This window comes from Xiphophorus couchianus, chromosome 9 (assembly GCF_001444195.1).
Source record: "Xiphophorus couchianus chromosome 9, X_couchianus-1.0, whole genome shotgun sequence".
NCBI classification, from domain to species: Eukaryota; Metazoa; Chordata; class Actinopteri; order Cyprinodontiformes; family Poeciliidae; genus Xiphophorus; species Xiphophorus couchianus.
In genome coordinates, this window is record NC_040236.1 from 2322808 (window position 1) to 2340961 (window position 18154).

Sequence of the window (18154 nt, forward strand, 5' to 3'; positions counted from 1 at the left end):
GTAGCTTAATGATACTTTGATTTATAGCAATAACATAACAGGTGTTATGCAAGCATGAGGACACCTCTAGACACAAACAGGTAAAAAGTAAAAGTTTTTCTGTTTGAATCCAGTTGTGTCATTTTCATTAGATTTCATGTTAAAGCACGTTAGTGTAACTACCAGAGAGAAGGTGCATGCTGCATTAACGCCCAACAACTTTCTGTGATGATTATTAACATAAGACATGAATGCATATTGTCTTACAGTGTTCTGCTGCTCTCAGACACCGGAGACGGCCCGTCTCTGCAAAGATCCTGAGAGATTCTGATGGCTTCCTCCATTGCTGCAAGCAAGCCATCACCGCCTTCACCTCGAAGAGCGGGGCCAAAACATTCAGGCCGGCGAATAAGAAGCCTCACCACAACGTTGGCGTTCTCTTCCACGCTCTCCCCTGCACACGTCACAAGCACAGAGTTACAAAGAACTTATCAATGACAAATAAAGCTGCCTGTAATGAAAATGTTTCCGCCTTCACCATTGCAGAAGACAGCAAAACGCAGAAAGTCCAGGTAGCGCTCCCCCTCCACTGGGTTCCAGCCGATGTCTGGGTATCCTTTATGCACCAGCATTACACAGCTCTGCAGCCCACAGCCAGCCAGATACTGCACCACCTGCAGGGCAATCACACACTGCTCAGCTATACAGTCAATAAAGCTGAGCACATAACTAATATAACTAATAGAACCTGAAATAAACTGGCATCAGGGACAGAGAATATTCCAAACGCTAACAATAATATAACTTTTAAAACCAAAAGCAATTGAGAAATTCTGTGCATGCAAAAGTGTGTACACAAGGTTAGGTCTCAAAATATGCTACTATTCACTGACAATACAGTGGAAAAAATGGCTACATGATATTTTTCATGTTCATATTCTATCTGAATTGTTCTGCCCCTTAGTGTGAAGTAGAAAAACAATGAAAATATCGTTTTATGTAAGGTTTGAAACTACAACTTTTTAAGTGTCACCATCAATTTTGTTTCATTGCAGTTCAAGTATAAAGTGTTAACATTAAAGTCATTAAACACAGCTGCATAGTGAAAGAAAATGCATCCATGCAGCAATGAAACAACATCTTCTAAAATCCCATGATAGGTATTTTCTTGACCTACATAAAAAGAACCACAGACGTCACTTAGCTGTTCAACTCAGCTCTCTTGAAAGAGGAGAAGACACAGTAACCCTGGCATTTCTGCCAGCCTGGCCTCCGCCAGCTGTTCAGTTCACCATGCATTCTGACACTCTGCTGCAGAGTTTGTTTTTTTATTAGCAGGGGAAAGGAGTGAATAGAATGTGGGAGAGTGAGCTTAACATAAGGGGGGGCTATCCTGATAACAAGGAAGGGGGAACACAGAATTAAATTCTACACACAGTTTTACAACTAAGGAGTATCTCAGGAAGATCTCCTAAAGAAGATTAAGACACCACCTGCAAAAACATGCTTGAGGTTAAAGAAAGCTTAGTTATGACTAACACACAGTTTAACAAATTCCTCCTGTCTGGAGTGAGAACACTAGACCTTTAAATGAAAAACAACTAGTAATATAAAACTACTAACGTAAGAAAGATAACAAACATGATAATTTTGACATCCCACCACAGATGACAGGAGTGTCTCTGGTGTCTTTTACCACATTGCTATTCCAATTCCAGTACAAAAATGGCTATAAAACTTCCACATTTTTTCAAAGATTCATTCTTGATGATGATAGTTGTGAGCCAGGATCTACTGGGCTGAAGTAGTTCTGAAGAACCTCTGACTGAAGATCAGTGCCGACTGCTCCACTAGTTTTCTACTGAAAAACTAGTGGAACTCCACTACTAGTGGAGTAGTTTTCTACTGAAAACTAGTGGAGTGGAATAGAATAGTAATAGCTAGTTTTCCAAAGCAGCTGCTCAGCTAGTGGAGTTATTAGTGGACTAATAACTCCACTAATTAGTGGAGTTATTAAAAACAACATAATAGTTTTCCACTCCACTAGTGGACTGGAAAACTATTATGTTGCTGCCATTTCTTTATCTGCTCTGGATTCATGAATCACTTTGCAATAATTACATAAATTAACTCTCTTTGCTCCTTTATCATCTTTTATTTATTTATTTATTGCATAATTTTAGCTGCTTTGGTACAAATGGTGTCAAATTTGTCCAGGACATATTTTTTCTGTCAAACTCAGTTTAAGCTAAAATCAGAGCCATCTATTTGTTGGAAGTTGCCTTTGTGCATTTGACTTGGATTCAGAATACATTTATTTAAATACACTATTGAAAACTGGTTTCAGGTTTTATTATGTTTTATTCCTTCCTGTTAAAACACCTTTAAAATTTTACTTTTCCTTATTTTCTACAAATTGAAGATATTTGTCATGTTTTACAAATCAACTAGTCACAGAAAAAATATCATCTGTTTATTTTTTCTTGAGAAACTGTAGTTGCTAAAAACTGACTGAAAAGGTTAAAGTGCATTGTGGCAGGTAAATATATTTATATTCCAAACGGTTGATGATGCCTCAGTAGATTTCTGGTTTCTGTTACTGAATGAATCTCATTTTATTCCAGTGGGAGCGCCCAGTGGTGGACTGACAGGGCTTTGGGAAAGCTGTAGGATTTTTAGTTGGGAGATAAATTTGGTTAAAGTAAAATCAGTTTTACTTGAATCGGTTAGGGACAGGTACTTCACAGCCATGACATATTGGACTTATTGTAGATGGAGGATGCTTATATGAGTGCATTTGTAAAAATCACCTTTTCCAGCTCTGGTTCTCTTAGAGCCAGAGCCAGTTCATTGTTATCCATGACTGATGCTGCAGCCACGTCCAGAGGAGTGGATCCACGCATGGAAGGAGAGGCTGAGAGAAAAGAGGAGAGATGGGGAACAGAAGAACGGAGAGCAGGATAACCATCAGATAAAGAAAGAACACGTTTACATTTTGTTTTTAACATTTTCCTTCTGAACATGTCAGAGCTGAAATGTATTGTAGCAGTCATTGGCCTCACCATGCTTCCCCATGACCCTTGATCTGCAGTGATCTTTTAAGCAAACTTGTTTCGCCTTTCATGTAAAGGTACAAAAATCTATCTGATTTAGTTAAGCCATCTGGTAGATGATGTTCTATGACCATTTTATCCTAAATAATTTTCTCCTGTGTTGTTCTTAGCCAGAGAATGTTTTATTGTAGTTTTTTTTCCTTTTAGGTAAGTTTGTTTTCTTGCTTCTAGATAGAAGGAGAAGTTTTGTTAAATGGGCGGGGCAAAGTCTTCCCTCCAAAACTTCATACCGTTGCAGTTTTGGTTGCTATTGGTCTATTTGTACTTACCAGTGAAATTACTGAAAACTAAAGTCCATCTATCAATTTTCTTACACCTTATCCCTAGTGGGGTCATGAGGGGTGCTGGTGTTTATCTCCAGTGGTTAATGGGCAACAGGGGGGTCACCCTGGACAGGTCACCAGTCCATCGCAGGAAAGCCTAAAGTAACTTTCTATAGTCCATTTACAGTTACCTGTTAGCTAACCTGATTAACTCTTCTACTTACCAAGGCCTACGCTGCTGTTCTCCAGCAGGTAGCTCAGATGGTCAAACATGGCCTTCTGGTTCTGGCGACTGATTCGGCAGAAGTAGCACAGAAACCGACAACAGTTGGCCACCATTTTAGGGAAGGTGATTTCCTGTAAACATATTTAACCACAAACAAAAGTGTGTGTATAAAAAAACACTTCCTACTTACGAATATGTACATTTATTTGCTTATTGAGGCTTTGCAGCCTGCCTACCTTGGAGTCTCCTCCACTGAGAACGTTAACCATGACCTCCATGACCGTCTCATGCATGCCCAGAGCCCTCATCAGGTTGGGATGCTGGTAGAACACCTTGTTGTTCATGATATCACTGCAGAGAAAGGAAACATCTTCAATGCCAAACTTCTCATAGTTCTGGACACTGAGTAAGCACTTTCTTTAAAATTCATTCTTGCCTCTGCACAGCAACTGTCTTTTTTGCTTTTATTTTTAAAGCTTTAATTAATCTGGCCAATGAGACTGACATAAAGATGTCTTTCCCTTTAGTGAGCTGGAAAGGCAGCAGCATGTCTTAGTGGAATAACTGGACAGAACAAACAAAGAATACCAAAGGCAATTTTGCATTTTAGGAGTGACCTGATATTATACTGGGCTGATATTATACTGGGCAAAAACTGTGTTAAATTTGTTCTAATTCTCCTTAGCTGTGCTGGGTCCTTGCTGTGAATGAGTTCTATTTATAGTTGGCTTTATGTTTAGGCTGGTTGTCCTGAAGCTCCTCTCCGGTCTCAAGTCTTTTTCAAACAGGTTTTTTTTTCTTCCAACATTGTCCTGTATTCGTCTCCATCCATCTTCCCATCAACTCTCACCATCCTCCCTGTCCCTGCTGAAGAGAAGCAACCCAGAGCATGATGCTGCCACCACCATATTTGTCAGTGGGGATAGTGTGTTCAGAGTGATGTTCAGTGTTAGTTCTCCATGTTTTGCACTTTGATCAGAAAGTTTCATTTTGTTCTGGTCTGACCAAACCTCCTTCTTCCACACGTTTGCCGTGTCCAACATGGCTTCTGGAAAACTGCAAACAGGATTTTTATGGTTTTCGTTTAACAACGACTTTCTTCTTACCACTCTTCCATAAAACCACATTAGTGAAGATGACTAATAGTTTTCCTGTGGACAGATTGGATGTTTATCTCTGCATCTGGTCCAGAATCACCATGAGCCTCTTGGCTGCATCTCTGATCAGTACTCTCCTTGTTCAGACTGGAAGTTTAACTGGTGTAGCCTCGTCTTGTAGGTTTAAAGTTGTGTCGGACTCTTTCCTTTTCCAGATGCTTGATTGAACAGAGCTCTGTGAGATGTCTAAAGCTTGGTAAATCTTTTTCTAGCCTAAACCTGCTTTAAACTCCTTCACAGTTTTCTCCTGACCTGTCTGCTGTTTTCCTTGGACTTCATGATACCGTTTGCTCTCTAATATTCTCTGAACCTCTGAGGCGTCACAGAGCAGCTGGATTTGTTCAGAAATTAGATTACATACAGGTGGTATATGTTTAGTCATTAGCAGTCATGAGGCAACTTCTGAAGGAAATTGGTTGTGCTGAATATTTTCACATACCCCACCTTTCAGTTTTTATTTCTAAAGATTTTTTTAAATTATGTCTAATTTTCTAACTACTTTTGAAAATTAAAATGCTTGGATTATATTTTCATTGCACAGTTCCAGAGTCAATACTGCACTTCAAGCTGTTGGTCTGTTTCTACCAGTTTGGCAGATAAGACAGAGAATTATACCTTTATCAGTCCTTTGCAAAACACTTCAAACTCAGTCAGATTCAATAGAGTGTCTGAAAATCAGTTTTCAAATTATGTTGCGGATTTCAAGTTGGATTTAGGTGTGGGCTTTGACATGAATATGCTTTGATCTCATAAATTGCATCATTGTATTTGTATTTGTAGAGTTATCACGCAGCTGGAAGATGATTTTCCACTACACTCTCTAGTCAACATAGATGCTTTTCTTCCGGGAATGTTTTCAATTTAACTCCAAACATTTCCCCATTGACTCTGGTCAGCAGGGCCGGCCCAAGGCATAAGCAAACTAAGTAGCCGTATAGGGCCACATGGAGGCTTGGGCTGGCCCTGCTGGTCAGCTTCCTTGCATCTGCTAAATAAATGTTCTGCTAATAATGCTGTCAACATGTTTCCCAGGGGCAAAGTCTCAAAGTCATTCCAGGTCAAAGTTCAGAGTCTGACAGCAACATGGCCTCACCCAAGCCCTCTGATCATCAGCTTCTCCTCCTCTCTGCCCATCCGGACGCTCAGCAGAGAGCGGATCTGACCCAGGGCAGCTAGCAGGTTGATGGTGTCCTCTATGGATACGGAGTTGATAGTGTAGGCTTTAGGAAGAGCTCGAACCTGAACAGGCACACAGACACAGTGCGCACATGTAACAGATGTGCAGACCACACACACATCACATCCACATAGACATGAATACGTGGAATCCTCTTTGAACACTGAGTCCTATGTTATGTCGCTGCCATCTTGGATGTGGCAGTAGAGTGATCCATAATTCATATGCTGCGTAGGTTTGTTTCAACTGTTTTACAGAACAAACTGGATCCACTGGCATTATCTTTCACAGGTAAGAATGAAAAAACATTTTTACAAGTGTCCATAATAACATAATTTTAACAGCAGAATTAATCAGTTTTATTTTAAGAAAATGTTTGCTCCTACACAAACAATTCTTTGTGTTGATATATGCTTGCATAATTTTGTTCCTTCAGTTTTTATGGATTTTAAGTGAAATATCTCAATCTTAATATTAGGGTACCAAGACAGTTTATGTAATGAAATAAAAATAATTTACAGTAAAATACTTAAAAATTAAAAGGAAATAATGTTTTTGTCTTCAAAAACATTATTATATATGAAATTTGTCATTTCATATATTGAAATGACAAATTTAAAAATATGAATGGGAGATTGCATTTGATACAGTCACTTGTATCAAATGTAAACATGGTGCTCTTTATTCAGAAACCCCCAAAACAATTAAATAATCACATCAAAAAGATAGAATCATTGTCTTTAGTGCTTACTTTGATTTCCACATATGTTAGTGTGTGTGAGAGAATGTGTCAGTGTCAGGCATCAACTTAAAATACTTTATAGAACGCCGCTTTATGAAGTTCGGTCCATTTACCTGCATTAGCTTTCTGGCAGATCTACAACATTCAATATGGAGGACGCTGTGACGTATCGCAGTAACTGACCAGCTCAATGAGGCATCTTCATTTTTATGTAACTGGCACATTGGTTGCTAAGGATACACTACAACCAGTTGCTGTTTATTGACCAGCTATCATATTTATAAACTCAATTTATCTTAGTTTTTACGTTAGTTATCATTGATGTGTAAGAATTAGCAGCATTAAGTAAGCTGTAAGGCAATAATATTTATGGACAACATTATATGCACAAGACAATTCAAAGGGCTTTGCAGAAAGGTCAAAAATATTTTTAAAAGAGCTTAAAAACAAACAAATTAAACAAGATAAAACAAAGGAAATATAAGGGAAAACTTAACTACTTAAGTTAAAAAAATAAATAAAAAGCTGTGGTTTTCTTATGTTTCTAAATGACTGTTGTGTTAAAACTGCTGTTTCTCCAGAAATACTTGAAGTTTCATTTATAGATATTGGCATAGACATAATGCTTCCTTATTGTTAACATGTACCTCGTCAGGACTTTTTCTAACTTTCTACCAGTATTTAGTAAAAGAAGACTGACAGACACACCTGTCCTCCAATGCCATCATACTGGCGGTGCAGAAGGACAAACATGGCTCTCACTAGCTCTGGATCCTCTATAACCGACTCCTGAGCCCAGCGGACCATCGTATCAGAGATAAGCTGCTGTAAGGTACCTGTGGAAAGAGAAAAAATGGAACTGAACAGAAGTAAATGAGGCTGATGGCAAAACATAATGTCAAACTTTTATACTTTTGTATATGCTGTATTTCCAACTTTACAAAGATGTACTAACGGTACGCACCAACAGGTAAGATGAAACCGAATTAATAATTCTTGTATGTTAACCTGTGAGCTATGGTGCTTGCATGGTTTTGTCAAAATTAAGTTCATTTCAAAAGTGTAAATCTCCTTAGTGATGATATAAACCATGAGGAAGAAAAAGTCTTGATCAGAGAGGACCAAAACTGAACTGTTTGCCTTCCAAGCAAATCCCTGCATGTGGTGGAAAAGCCGAACACAGGGTTGAGGTTTTCGGGTGCACCCTAAAATACCAACCCTGTGGTCAAATACGGAGGTGGCCACGTCATGCCATGGCGGGAACACTGTACCAGGCTCTGTATTTACTGATCTGTCTACATTAGACCTTACTGGGCTTCCTGTCCTTTTTTTCCTTGGGCAGGCTGCCCATCTTCTTCTTCAGGTAGGACACCTTCTCCACCAGCGACATGAGACGACCTCGAATGGTGAAGTCACTGTCCCCATCTATTCCTCTCTCTTCGTCCAGCTCTACACAGGATCCACACAATCCAACTATTAGTTGCAGTTCATTAGTATGAAAATGTTTTGTTTGTTAGGAGGGTGTGAGACAGACCACAGTGTCTCATCAGATCTTCATGGAAGTCCAGTAGCTGCTCCCGGATATATTCCGGACAGGGACATTCCTGCTTGTCATCCTTGAAGTTCAGCAGCATGTTGATCTTGGAAAATAATACAAAAGTATGATAACTGTTCTCATAAACATAAACCAGTTTATGGTACTTTACATTCATTCAATATGAAACAAAATGAAGGTTTGGATTTCTGTGCTCGGAAAATTTTACTCAGATCTTAATCAAAATCTGTCCAGACATCCTGTCTGTTTTTTAAGTTTCCCTTTGCACTTGGCTTCTTTTAAACTAAGTATTATTTCGAGTTTGGAGCATGCCACCAGCAGATTGTCAGAAAAGTTAGTCTGAAGGTTGAAACTAACAATTCTTTGAAATGAAGGATGATGTCTCTTTTCAGGCTGGGATTCTTTCCTCAATCTTCATTGGACAAATTTCAAGTGATGTTGATGAGGCCTACTAGTTTTTCTAGGATCATTTTCAGATTTCCCTCTTCTCCAACTTTAAGACCACAATGCGTGACATGTTGCCATGGTGATTTTCCTACCTGTTCCTGTGGGGGAGATCTGAACTCTTTGGTTTTCTTGGCAGTGAGTGCAGCAGACATGTTCAGAGCCAGCATCACTTCATTGTAGCGAAAGCGCTGGTTGTCTTGGAGACAAGCAACAAAGTCATCAGAGAAGGCCACCACCGCCTCGATACGATGGCGCACCTGGCAGTCACACAGGTACTGCAACACATGGCACATCTACACACAAAAGCACCCACCCGCACACGCACACACACCCACCCAAATGGACAACAGTCAGTACCATCTACAGACATTCTATGTTTGAAAGTGATTTTATAGTCCAAGGCTCACTGCCCTGCGTGTTTTAGGTGTTTTCCTGCTTCAGTGAGCCTGGAAAAAACAGACACCTGCTCTACACTTTGCTGTTAATCACACAGAGTTGCAAAGGAAGTTCCTGTAATCTGGTTCTTTCACTCATCACCAGTTTGGAACTTTCATTTCATAGTTACCACCAGAAGATGGATGATTACAAAAGTCTGGGAATCTGTTCCAGCGGCTTAACCACTGAAAGAAGTCACTATGTTTAATAACCACAGAGTTAAACACTATATTGTGTGTATTTTGAAGTACAGTGGATGAAACAAAGTATAATGAGTCATATAGGTGCATAAGTAAATGAATAAATTAAATTGATTATCATTGTATCCTTCGCATGATCATGAAGCATATACCAGCTGTACAGAGACTACGCAGCAGTAAACATGATATAATGAGCTTTTATGTTCTTCATGTTTAATGCTAGTGCTAAAAATGTTAAACCCAACTTTAATATTTCATACTTTTATGTTCTTAATAGAGAATTTGGTAACAAGAGGAACTTGATCAAAAAAATTAAAAAGTTGCTCTTGTTGAAAACGCTGAAATAAACGTTTTAAACTAATTTTTCATAGCCTGAATTTTTTTTTTTTTGTAATACAGGAAGGATCTGAAAGAATAAGCTCCATGTGCAAGTAGAAACAGAAATGCTGTAAGTAATCGTTATAATTCTTTTCAACAAGATCATCTTGGTCTTTTTTTGTTTTTTTTGTTGTACTTATGTTAGGTATAACCACTCGCTCAGCAGCACTGAACAGGACAAACTGACTGTGGTCACCTGCAGTTTAACGGGCTCTGGCAGCTTCATCTGCAGCAGCCCCTCCTTTGGCAGGTTCCTCCCTCCATCCTCTCCTCTTCCGGCTGTTTCCACGTTCTTCAGCATCTCCAGTTCTCTGGGAAGCTCTTCCTGCTCGTCTCTTGGTTCAGAGAACACAGATGGTTCAATGAGTTGGAGAATGTTCTTCAGATCTCCATTTTGGAAAATTCCCATGATGAGCATGGTGTAGACCAGCTTGATAAGAGGAACGAATAGCAACTCTGTGCTTCCCCCTACTGGATCCCGAACATGCATGCTTCCCTCCCGCACTGCCTCTGTCAGCATCTCGATAGTTTTCACTTTTAAAATATCTAAAGGGAACTCGGGGCTGTACTGGAAACAACTTCCTGGTCCACTGTTTCCGTTGTCATGGCATGAGGACTCAGTCACACGTATAAAGCTTGGACAGGAGAAGTGCATTCGGGGTCTCAGGGATGTGCTGAGTCCGATGCCTGGCAGGCCATGCTTCTTCAGGTCGTCTGGAAACAGTGTGATGCTTTTTGTTTCATGTGTCATGGGCACAATGTACTCATTATTCATCATAAGCCGAGCTGTTGCATAGCTCCTCAGGTGGATGTCGATGAGGAGGTCATAGTAGCCTGCACGAAGCAAACCTGCAGAGAAACGCACCAGATTCTGTTCACCTCAATTATCACCATTACACACTGTCATCAAAATAACAGGTCATGCTTTTAGTGATTCACTGATTTAGAAACCAATCAGGACAGGTCTAAGGACCTTTTCTTGTTTTAATTTCTGATTGTGTCGGAAGAATCTTCCTGAAACAAGCAACAAAGATATTGTCTGAATTCACAGTTGCATACAAGCGTCTTCAGACACAATCATGACTACCACTGAAAATGTTATGGCAGACATTATTCCAAAATTGATTATCTGTGTGGATGGTAAGATCTTTTTCCCATTTAGTGATCGGAATTTGAGGTGCATTATTGGTTGAAGATATTAGTTTATATAGTTTTGAGAGTGTTTTTGGAGACTTTGCGATTTTATTGATGCTATTGAGTAGGTTTGATTGCCCTAGGTGAAAGTTATTGATGTCTATTTTTGATTTGATGGCTTGCTTTAATTGATTATATTGAAGAAACTGTTTCCTGTCAATGTTGTATTTATTAATGAGCTGTTGCAATGTTAGGAAGTTATGACCATCAAAGATGTGGTGGAGGTATGTGATGCCTTTTTCCTTCCATTTAGTTCCAGACGGGTGATTTATTTGCAGTGAAATCTGGATTATTTCATATGGGCATTTGAGTTGTGGATGAGAATATGGAGTTTTTTATTTTATTGATTTTCATTTTCAATAAAATGAAAATGAAAATCATTCATTTTAATTTTCATGAAAATGAAAACCACACCAACCACACCAAAATAGTTGATACAATATAAAATAATCCATAGGACACACCTCACACAGCACAGGATGCACGTCATGGGATTTACAGAATCAGACATTTGCACACACTGTACACTTAATGCAACTGACGACCACCTCCACACATTCCGGCTCTGTCCACCAATACAAAACTTCTGGAAAGAAACAATCACCGAACTGTCTCAAATCTCTGGCCACAACATCCCACCGTCCCCCTCTGTCTGCTTACTTGGTAATCTAGATAAACTGAACATAAACTCCAAATAGACCCACACCCCACTGCTTGTGGCCCTGACTATCGCCAAGAAAACAATACTGCTTAACTGGAAAAATAGGAAAAAAATCAGTGCCTCATAATGACTAGACCTAGTTACACAAAAGATATCAATGGAGCAACAATCAGCAATACATAAAAACCAACTTGAATATTTCAATAAAATATATTCCACATTTCCACGTGACATTTCATGGTTGGTGAATTAATGCCATGGCGGAGGCAAGGACCAGGGGAAAGGAGGGAATTGAGAGAGACAAATAATAGGACTTGTAGTGTTTCATCCTTATCCTTTATTTATTATTTGTTCTGGCCTATCCTTTTATTTACTTATTGCCTCCTTTTATTCTTTCCTCCCTTAAACAAGTTTTTTCAAAATATTTGTGATGATAGATTAATTAGAGAATAGAAAAATAATTCAAATTAGAAAATAACTGCCAAGATCAAAAGAAAAAAGCATATCCTAACTCACATATTTAATTTTTGTTGTGACACCAATTGACTATGTTGTGTGTTTTGTTTTGAATGTACCCTTTTTAATGTATACCTACATGTTTGCTTGTTAGTTTATGTTTGTTTTGCTTGTCTGTTCCCCATTTGGTTATTTGATTTCTATTGAGGTTATTCGTTCTATTAAAAAAAAACAAAAAACATAAAAACAAAATAAAAACAATCATGAGTACCGTTACTGTGTTGTGTGAACTTTGACCTGAACATGACTGTTTTTTTAACACAGACATTAAAATAAGCTCTCTCGTTCCAGCCATCTGTTTGGAAGTGAACAGATGATGTAGTGTCTGTGTGTAAGCTGTAGCACACTTATGTTTGAGAGAACTAATTGTTCACCAAATGATGACTTATCAGAGAGAAGCCGTGTTAAATGTTCAGAATGGATTCAGCTTTAGGATGCTGTTTTAAGTAGAGCCGGGGCTTTAATGTGCTAAGATGAATGTAATGAATAACTCAAAGTTAACGGGTTAAACATTTTAACACACTTAATCACATTTTCTAATAGAAGCGGTATCCACGAAAAGCGGTGATGGACCACGGCCCACTGGGGGATCAATTCTACTTCTAAACCGATCTGATTGGGCATTGGAGAAGACTATTGTTATGTTCAAGATGTGCTAAAAGCAGTTAGCCTATCAGCAAAGCTATTCACACTGATGATAGCAAGGACTGAATGGCTGGAATAACACTTTGCACCAATTTGACAGTTAAAGAATCTTTAGAACAGATTAATAATAAATATCTCTGAGGTCATATTTTCTGTTCAATAACGTAGGAGCAAAAAGGATTTTTTAAATTCGAAAATGTTGCTTTTTTTGTTGATATATGGTTTTTGACTTACTGCTATTAATTGCATGAAGTGTAATTAATCCGCTAGCCCCTCCTCTAGTATTAATATGGTGTCCAGCTTTCAGAAAGGTTCACCAAATTGTGTTTTACTTCCAAGATAAATAATGTCGATTCTCAGCCAACATCTAGAAAAACTGCAAACATGTAGGGTGGTAGTGAATCTCATATTGTGTGAAATGTTGCTCAAAGGCAGCACTGAGGCATAAGAAGGGCAGCAGACAACTTCCAGGCGCAGACTGTCTGCTACGTGCTGTGTGTGTTACCTGGCATGTACTTGTTCTCTATAGCCTGTAGGAGCTGGGCCTCATCGATGTGAGAGCATAGAGCATGAGCCACTCTATTGTTCCCCAAGGCGCAGATTGCGGAGTACAGTCTGAGTGTGTGGTAGTGAAACTTTAATAAGTCCTTCTGCTCTGACAGCTCCAGGATATCCACCGACCTGGGAGGCAAACACAATTCACCTGCATCAGCACTGACAGACTGGGACTGGACTGACATCCCAGTGTGGCTCTCTAGATAAGGGCTATCCACCTGTTCTCCTCAGGTATGTGGAGAGACATGAACTGCAGGGGATCGCTACACTGGACCTGCCAGCCATGTCGATCATTCACTCTGGAAGCTGAAACCTAGACAAACAAGACAAAACTATTCAAGCTTGACATTGTGAATTAAAAGGAAGTCAAACAAAACATCTCAGATTGTAGGTGTTGCCTTTTTAATAAACACCTGAAAAAGCAAACACCAAACAGTCCTGTCAAATTCTGCCAAGTCCAACACAGGACAAGCCCCCCCGCTGCTGTGATTGTGTAGAACAATCACAGAAGGGAGCCAGGCACTCCTACATCATCAAGTCCAGGAAAACTCAGGTCAGCCAAATGTACTCAACAACCAGTCAAACAGTCAGGACCCTGGGGCCCCAAAGCAGCATGGGACCCTGAGCTGGAACCTCAGGAGCCATCAGTTTGTAACATCTCTTCACTTATGGGATGTCTGTTCCAAAAAGGTCAGAATCATTGACTGACTGTAAACATGGTTTAGTGACTGAATTATCCATCCATCCGGAGGGACTGTCCTGTCTCACAGGCAGAGCCCAGTCACCCTACAGAGAATCTCAGCCTCTTTTTGTTTGCGTCGTTCTATTGGCTCCTCTGTAGGATCTACAGCAGGTTTGAAAACTTGGTATTAATTATATTTAATTTTTTCTTAAGCAAACTGTTCAGCTCAAAGTAAAACCATAGCTATAACTTTTGGTATAAAAAGTCAAAGAATCAAATTGTGTCAGAGCAATTCGATTTCTTTCCTTCAATAACTTTATTTTTTTTATGCCAATGGTAACTGTGGTAGATATTATTTCAGATACAAAAGAAGAAAACCAAGAAATCAAAATGACATATTCTGAGAATGAAAACCTTCTCAAATACAGCTTAATTTATTGTAAAATATATACAGATTACATTAGAATTTAGCATATTATTTCAAAAATCTGATCTGACAAAAAATCTGCAAGGGCCATCTCCTCGACATACCTTGAGGAAGTGATTGGGAACACGGCTCCATAACACTGGAGTGAGAAACTGGACATGGAGGCGCGGGGGACACTGGGGAGCTGGGTTCTTCCTCTCACTTTTAAACAAACCAGCTGACAGAGGCATCACATTCTGCCACGACACACACATAAAGTGGGACAACTGCATTAACACATCACACCTTCATCTTGAACAAAAAAAAAGTTCTGTTATGTTTCCTGGGCAATGCTGATGTACTGTATATGAAGAAAAAAATTCTATACTTTTATCAGAATTAGAGGTTTTGTCATTAGTCACCATTTTCTAAAGTAACAATATTTTCTAAAAACAACTATTTCAACCAACAAGCACAAAAAACTAGAATGTTTTGACTTTTATTTACTGGTTGATCCAACCACAAAGATCCAGATGCAGTTACATTCAAAATGGATCAGTGCTAATAAACCAGAAGTTATACACTTCATACTTTCTAAATTATGCTCTGTGGGAGAAAAAGTTCAAAATGATGCATGTTTAACAGAAAAGCGTTTGTGTCACCAAGTTTTATATTCAGGAGGGTTTAACCTCTGTGTCACCCTTTACAGTCACTACATTTTAGCTGATTTTTCTGTGCATCATCACTAACCCAAAGACAGGCAAGAAAAAAAAGAAAAAAAATTATTAAAAGTTTGCCGGCAAAAAAACAGACACATTTCTTCCTTCCACCTCCTTAGGAAGTCTTTCTGCTAAAGTGACACTCCTGACAAGATTCTCTGGTCTAATGAGACAAAGACTGAACTCTGTGCCAGGAGTCACGTTTAGATGAAGTTTCACCATCCTTACAGTTAAACATGGTGGTGGCAGCATCATGATAAGGGGATGTTTCGCAACAGCAAGACAATTAATACACTCCTAAAAGTTGAAAAGGATTCATCCTGCAGATTGTGCCCATGTGGATTCCCACATACCTTAATCCGGCCAAGTTCAAACTGGAAGACGTTGGGACTGGTGGCCTTGGCAAAAACAGCTGGAAACAGTTTTGTACTGGGCTCCACCTGTTAACAGAGGACAAAGCTTTCCTGACCATTCAGGTTCTAGAGCATTCAAACCGGCACATTGTCTGCCTTTTTTTTATTGTTATTTATTTATACACACATCCACACGTACTACAAAAAATTATGATAAAAGTGAAAACAATCCTCAACCTCTATTTGTTGAAGGTGAATTCCTGTCCTTTGACATGAAGTGGTTGTGAATTTTCAAGGCGTCAAATTGCAAAGTCAATTTTATTTTAAGTTGTTTTTTATATGCAGCATTTTTATAAACAACTGAAGGTAACACAATTACCTGATTGTGCTATAAAATGGCAATATGTGACTGTAAAAGACATAACATTGCCTCCGACATGTAGCGTGTTGCTAACCAACATGTGTGTTCACTATACAGTAAAAAGACAGCCAATGCCACTAAAATAACTTTTTGATGTGGAAAAAATTTGAAAAAGTGCAGACACATTTGGTTGAAGGAACTGTGGTTGCAGTGTGTACCTGGTAATACATGCTGAGCTCTTTCCCATTGGCTGTGAAGGACAGCAGACCGTTTGTTGTGTCCACCAGGCAGCCGATCTCCAGGCCGTTATTGTTCCTGCCCTGTCCTGGGCTGCTGCTTTCTCCAGCCCACATCATGTAGCAGTTACTGCGTTTTATGCTGCAGGACATTTAGTAGGACAGAAATTTTTAGATTAACATCAGGATTAAACCCCCCGCCACCAACAATCCGAAACAGACAAATGTATAGAGGAACTAAAATTCTAGTTCTTCTTATTTCTGAATGACTTAAGTGTATTCATTATCACTAAATGAACAAAACACAGAACACATTTTTATACAAATATTGAAACACATCCTAGCTGTACACAACATCCAGCTGTTGGGAAAGATAGAAGATTATAAACACTGAGACTGAGTAGAGCCTGACTGAGGACCAGAGATTAGTCATTCATCAAGTAGTCTCTAAAATATTAATTTCATTATTTTTTGTTATTACAATAATGACACAAAAATTATAAGCAACACAAGCTTTCAAACATAATTCTTACAAAGCTTAAAGGAAATCTATGAAAACTCCTTATAGCCGGTTTTAAAATAAATGTTAAAATACAACTTTTAAGGCTCATGTTTTCTCTCTTTAAAACATTACTTACATGTGGGTCAGAAGCATTAAAACCATGAGACAAACTATTTATAATGAGATCAGAAGACCAGCCTATGCAGTCATTGACTCTTTTCTTGCTGTGTTCTGATGAAAAGACCATGGATGGAGAATCTAGGTGCTTCAGCCAAAATATCTAGGCTCACATGCTGAATATAAACAGCTGTAAACACACACCTGAGAAACCAGTGTAGAGACCAACCTGGTATCCCATATGCAGGTTATTAGTTGTCAATGACAATTCCTCATCCTGGGACTTTGCATGTCCCCTTTCCATTCTCTGCACATTAAACTAAACAACTAAACAGTGTAAACTAAACTAAACCAGTGTAAACATGCAAAAAGCCAACAAAGCCAATAGCTGAGGAAAATTTAAATAAAAAACTTTCATAGATATGTATATTCTAGACATCATAAACTATAAAACGGATAGAACTCTTATAGGTTGTTATCTATATTGTATTCTCATATATTGTGTGCTCCTAAAAGAGCAGCTCAAAACATTACAATATCATAAAAAGATAAATGTATTTTTTCTTTCAGTTCAGAAAATAAAACTTTAATAATATAGATTCATTAGAGATTCATTATTTTAAGCCTTTAGTTCTTGTAGTTTTGATGTTCAAGACTTATAGGCAGTAAAAACTTTAGTTTCCCCAAAAATCTAAGTATTTGTTACAACTAGGTCATAATTAGTTGAGTGGAAGGAAAAAGTGTGAGAGGTAAACAGCAACAAGATTGTAAAAAAATCCATTCAAGAATTTGGGCAGGCTTCACAAGGAAAAATATAAGTTTGAAATATTTTAAGCTGCATATTTAAATTTGTATAACATGAGTTTAACTTTCTGAAACAACATGTAAATATTAAACTTTTTTAATGATTTCCATGCACAGTGCTTGTATGACATATTTAGACTTGATAAAACGTATATAGATGAGGTGGTGTTATTAGAGACAGGAGAACAGAGCTACTTTTACAACAAATCTGTGACTTTACTAACCTCTCATGAACCTTTCCTTTCTCATCTCCCAGGGTAACGGTGACAGTTCGGACTTTGCTCAGCTCAAAGCTTGGGTCATACTGATGAAAGTCAGAGGTAACCCAGCCGACCCACACACTGCTGGGCTCCTGACCAGGGAAGATCCGCACTGAGTAGTAGTACTGCACAGGCAGAGAGGCTCAGTCAGCTCAGCTTTACCTACTGTCATTTAACAGCCTCAAAACAACAATCCACAACAGACCACACTGATCACTGAAGTCATCTCAGTTATGTAACTGGGATTAAATCACTGTCTTCTTGGGTCATTGCTGCAGTATTTGAGTCACAGTTGCAGCAGTGTGCCTGTGTGGATTTTTTGGCATATGAGAAGGATAATTATGAGGCAGGATGTTCCTGTCCAAAAGATCTGAGGAAGCTGGGCTCATCTAGTGATCAAAGTGTGTGCTACTGTCTTAAAATGTAAAGTGGGAACATTGCTATTCTATGGTATTGCATCTAGCAGATATG

The 18154-nt window shown here is 38.7% G+C and overlaps 1 protein-coding gene across 8 annotated transcripts in view; it reads right to left on the reverse strand.

Moving 5' to 3' along the window:
• The window catches only part of ryr2a (ryanodine receptor 2a (cardiac)), a 148595-nt gene that overhangs the window by 59136 nt on the left and 71305 nt on the right, over positions 1-18154 (reverse strand). For all 8 annotated transcript variants that reach the window (XM_028027114.1, XM_028027112.1, XM_028027107.1 and 5 more), the window contains 17 exons: positions 17648-17808; positions 15983-16142; positions 15404-15490; positions 14457-14588; positions 13462-13556; positions 13194-13369; positions 9869-10521; positions 8752-8952; positions 8192-8297; positions 7969-8106; positions 7366-7493; positions 5832-5977; positions 3818-3932; positions 3580-3712; positions 2790-2893; positions 518-653; positions 247-433 (listed from right to left, as the gene is read on the reverse strand). In XM_028027114.1, the coding sequence (XP_027882915.1) occupies positions 247-433; positions 518-653; positions 2790-2893; positions 3580-3712; positions 3818-3932; positions 5832-5977; positions 7366-7493; positions 7969-8106; positions 8192-8297; positions 8752-8952; positions 9869-10521; positions 13194-13369; positions 13462-13556; positions 14457-14588; positions 15404-15490; positions 15983-16142; positions 17648-17808 (2858 nt within the window). The remainder of the gene's footprint in view (positions 1-246; positions 434-517; positions 654-2789; positions 2894-3579; positions 3713-3817; positions 3933-5831; positions 5978-7365; positions 7494-7968; positions 8107-8191; positions 8298-8751; positions 8953-9868; positions 10522-13193; positions 13370-13461; positions 13557-14456; positions 14589-15403; positions 15491-15982; positions 16143-17647; positions 17809-18154) is intronic.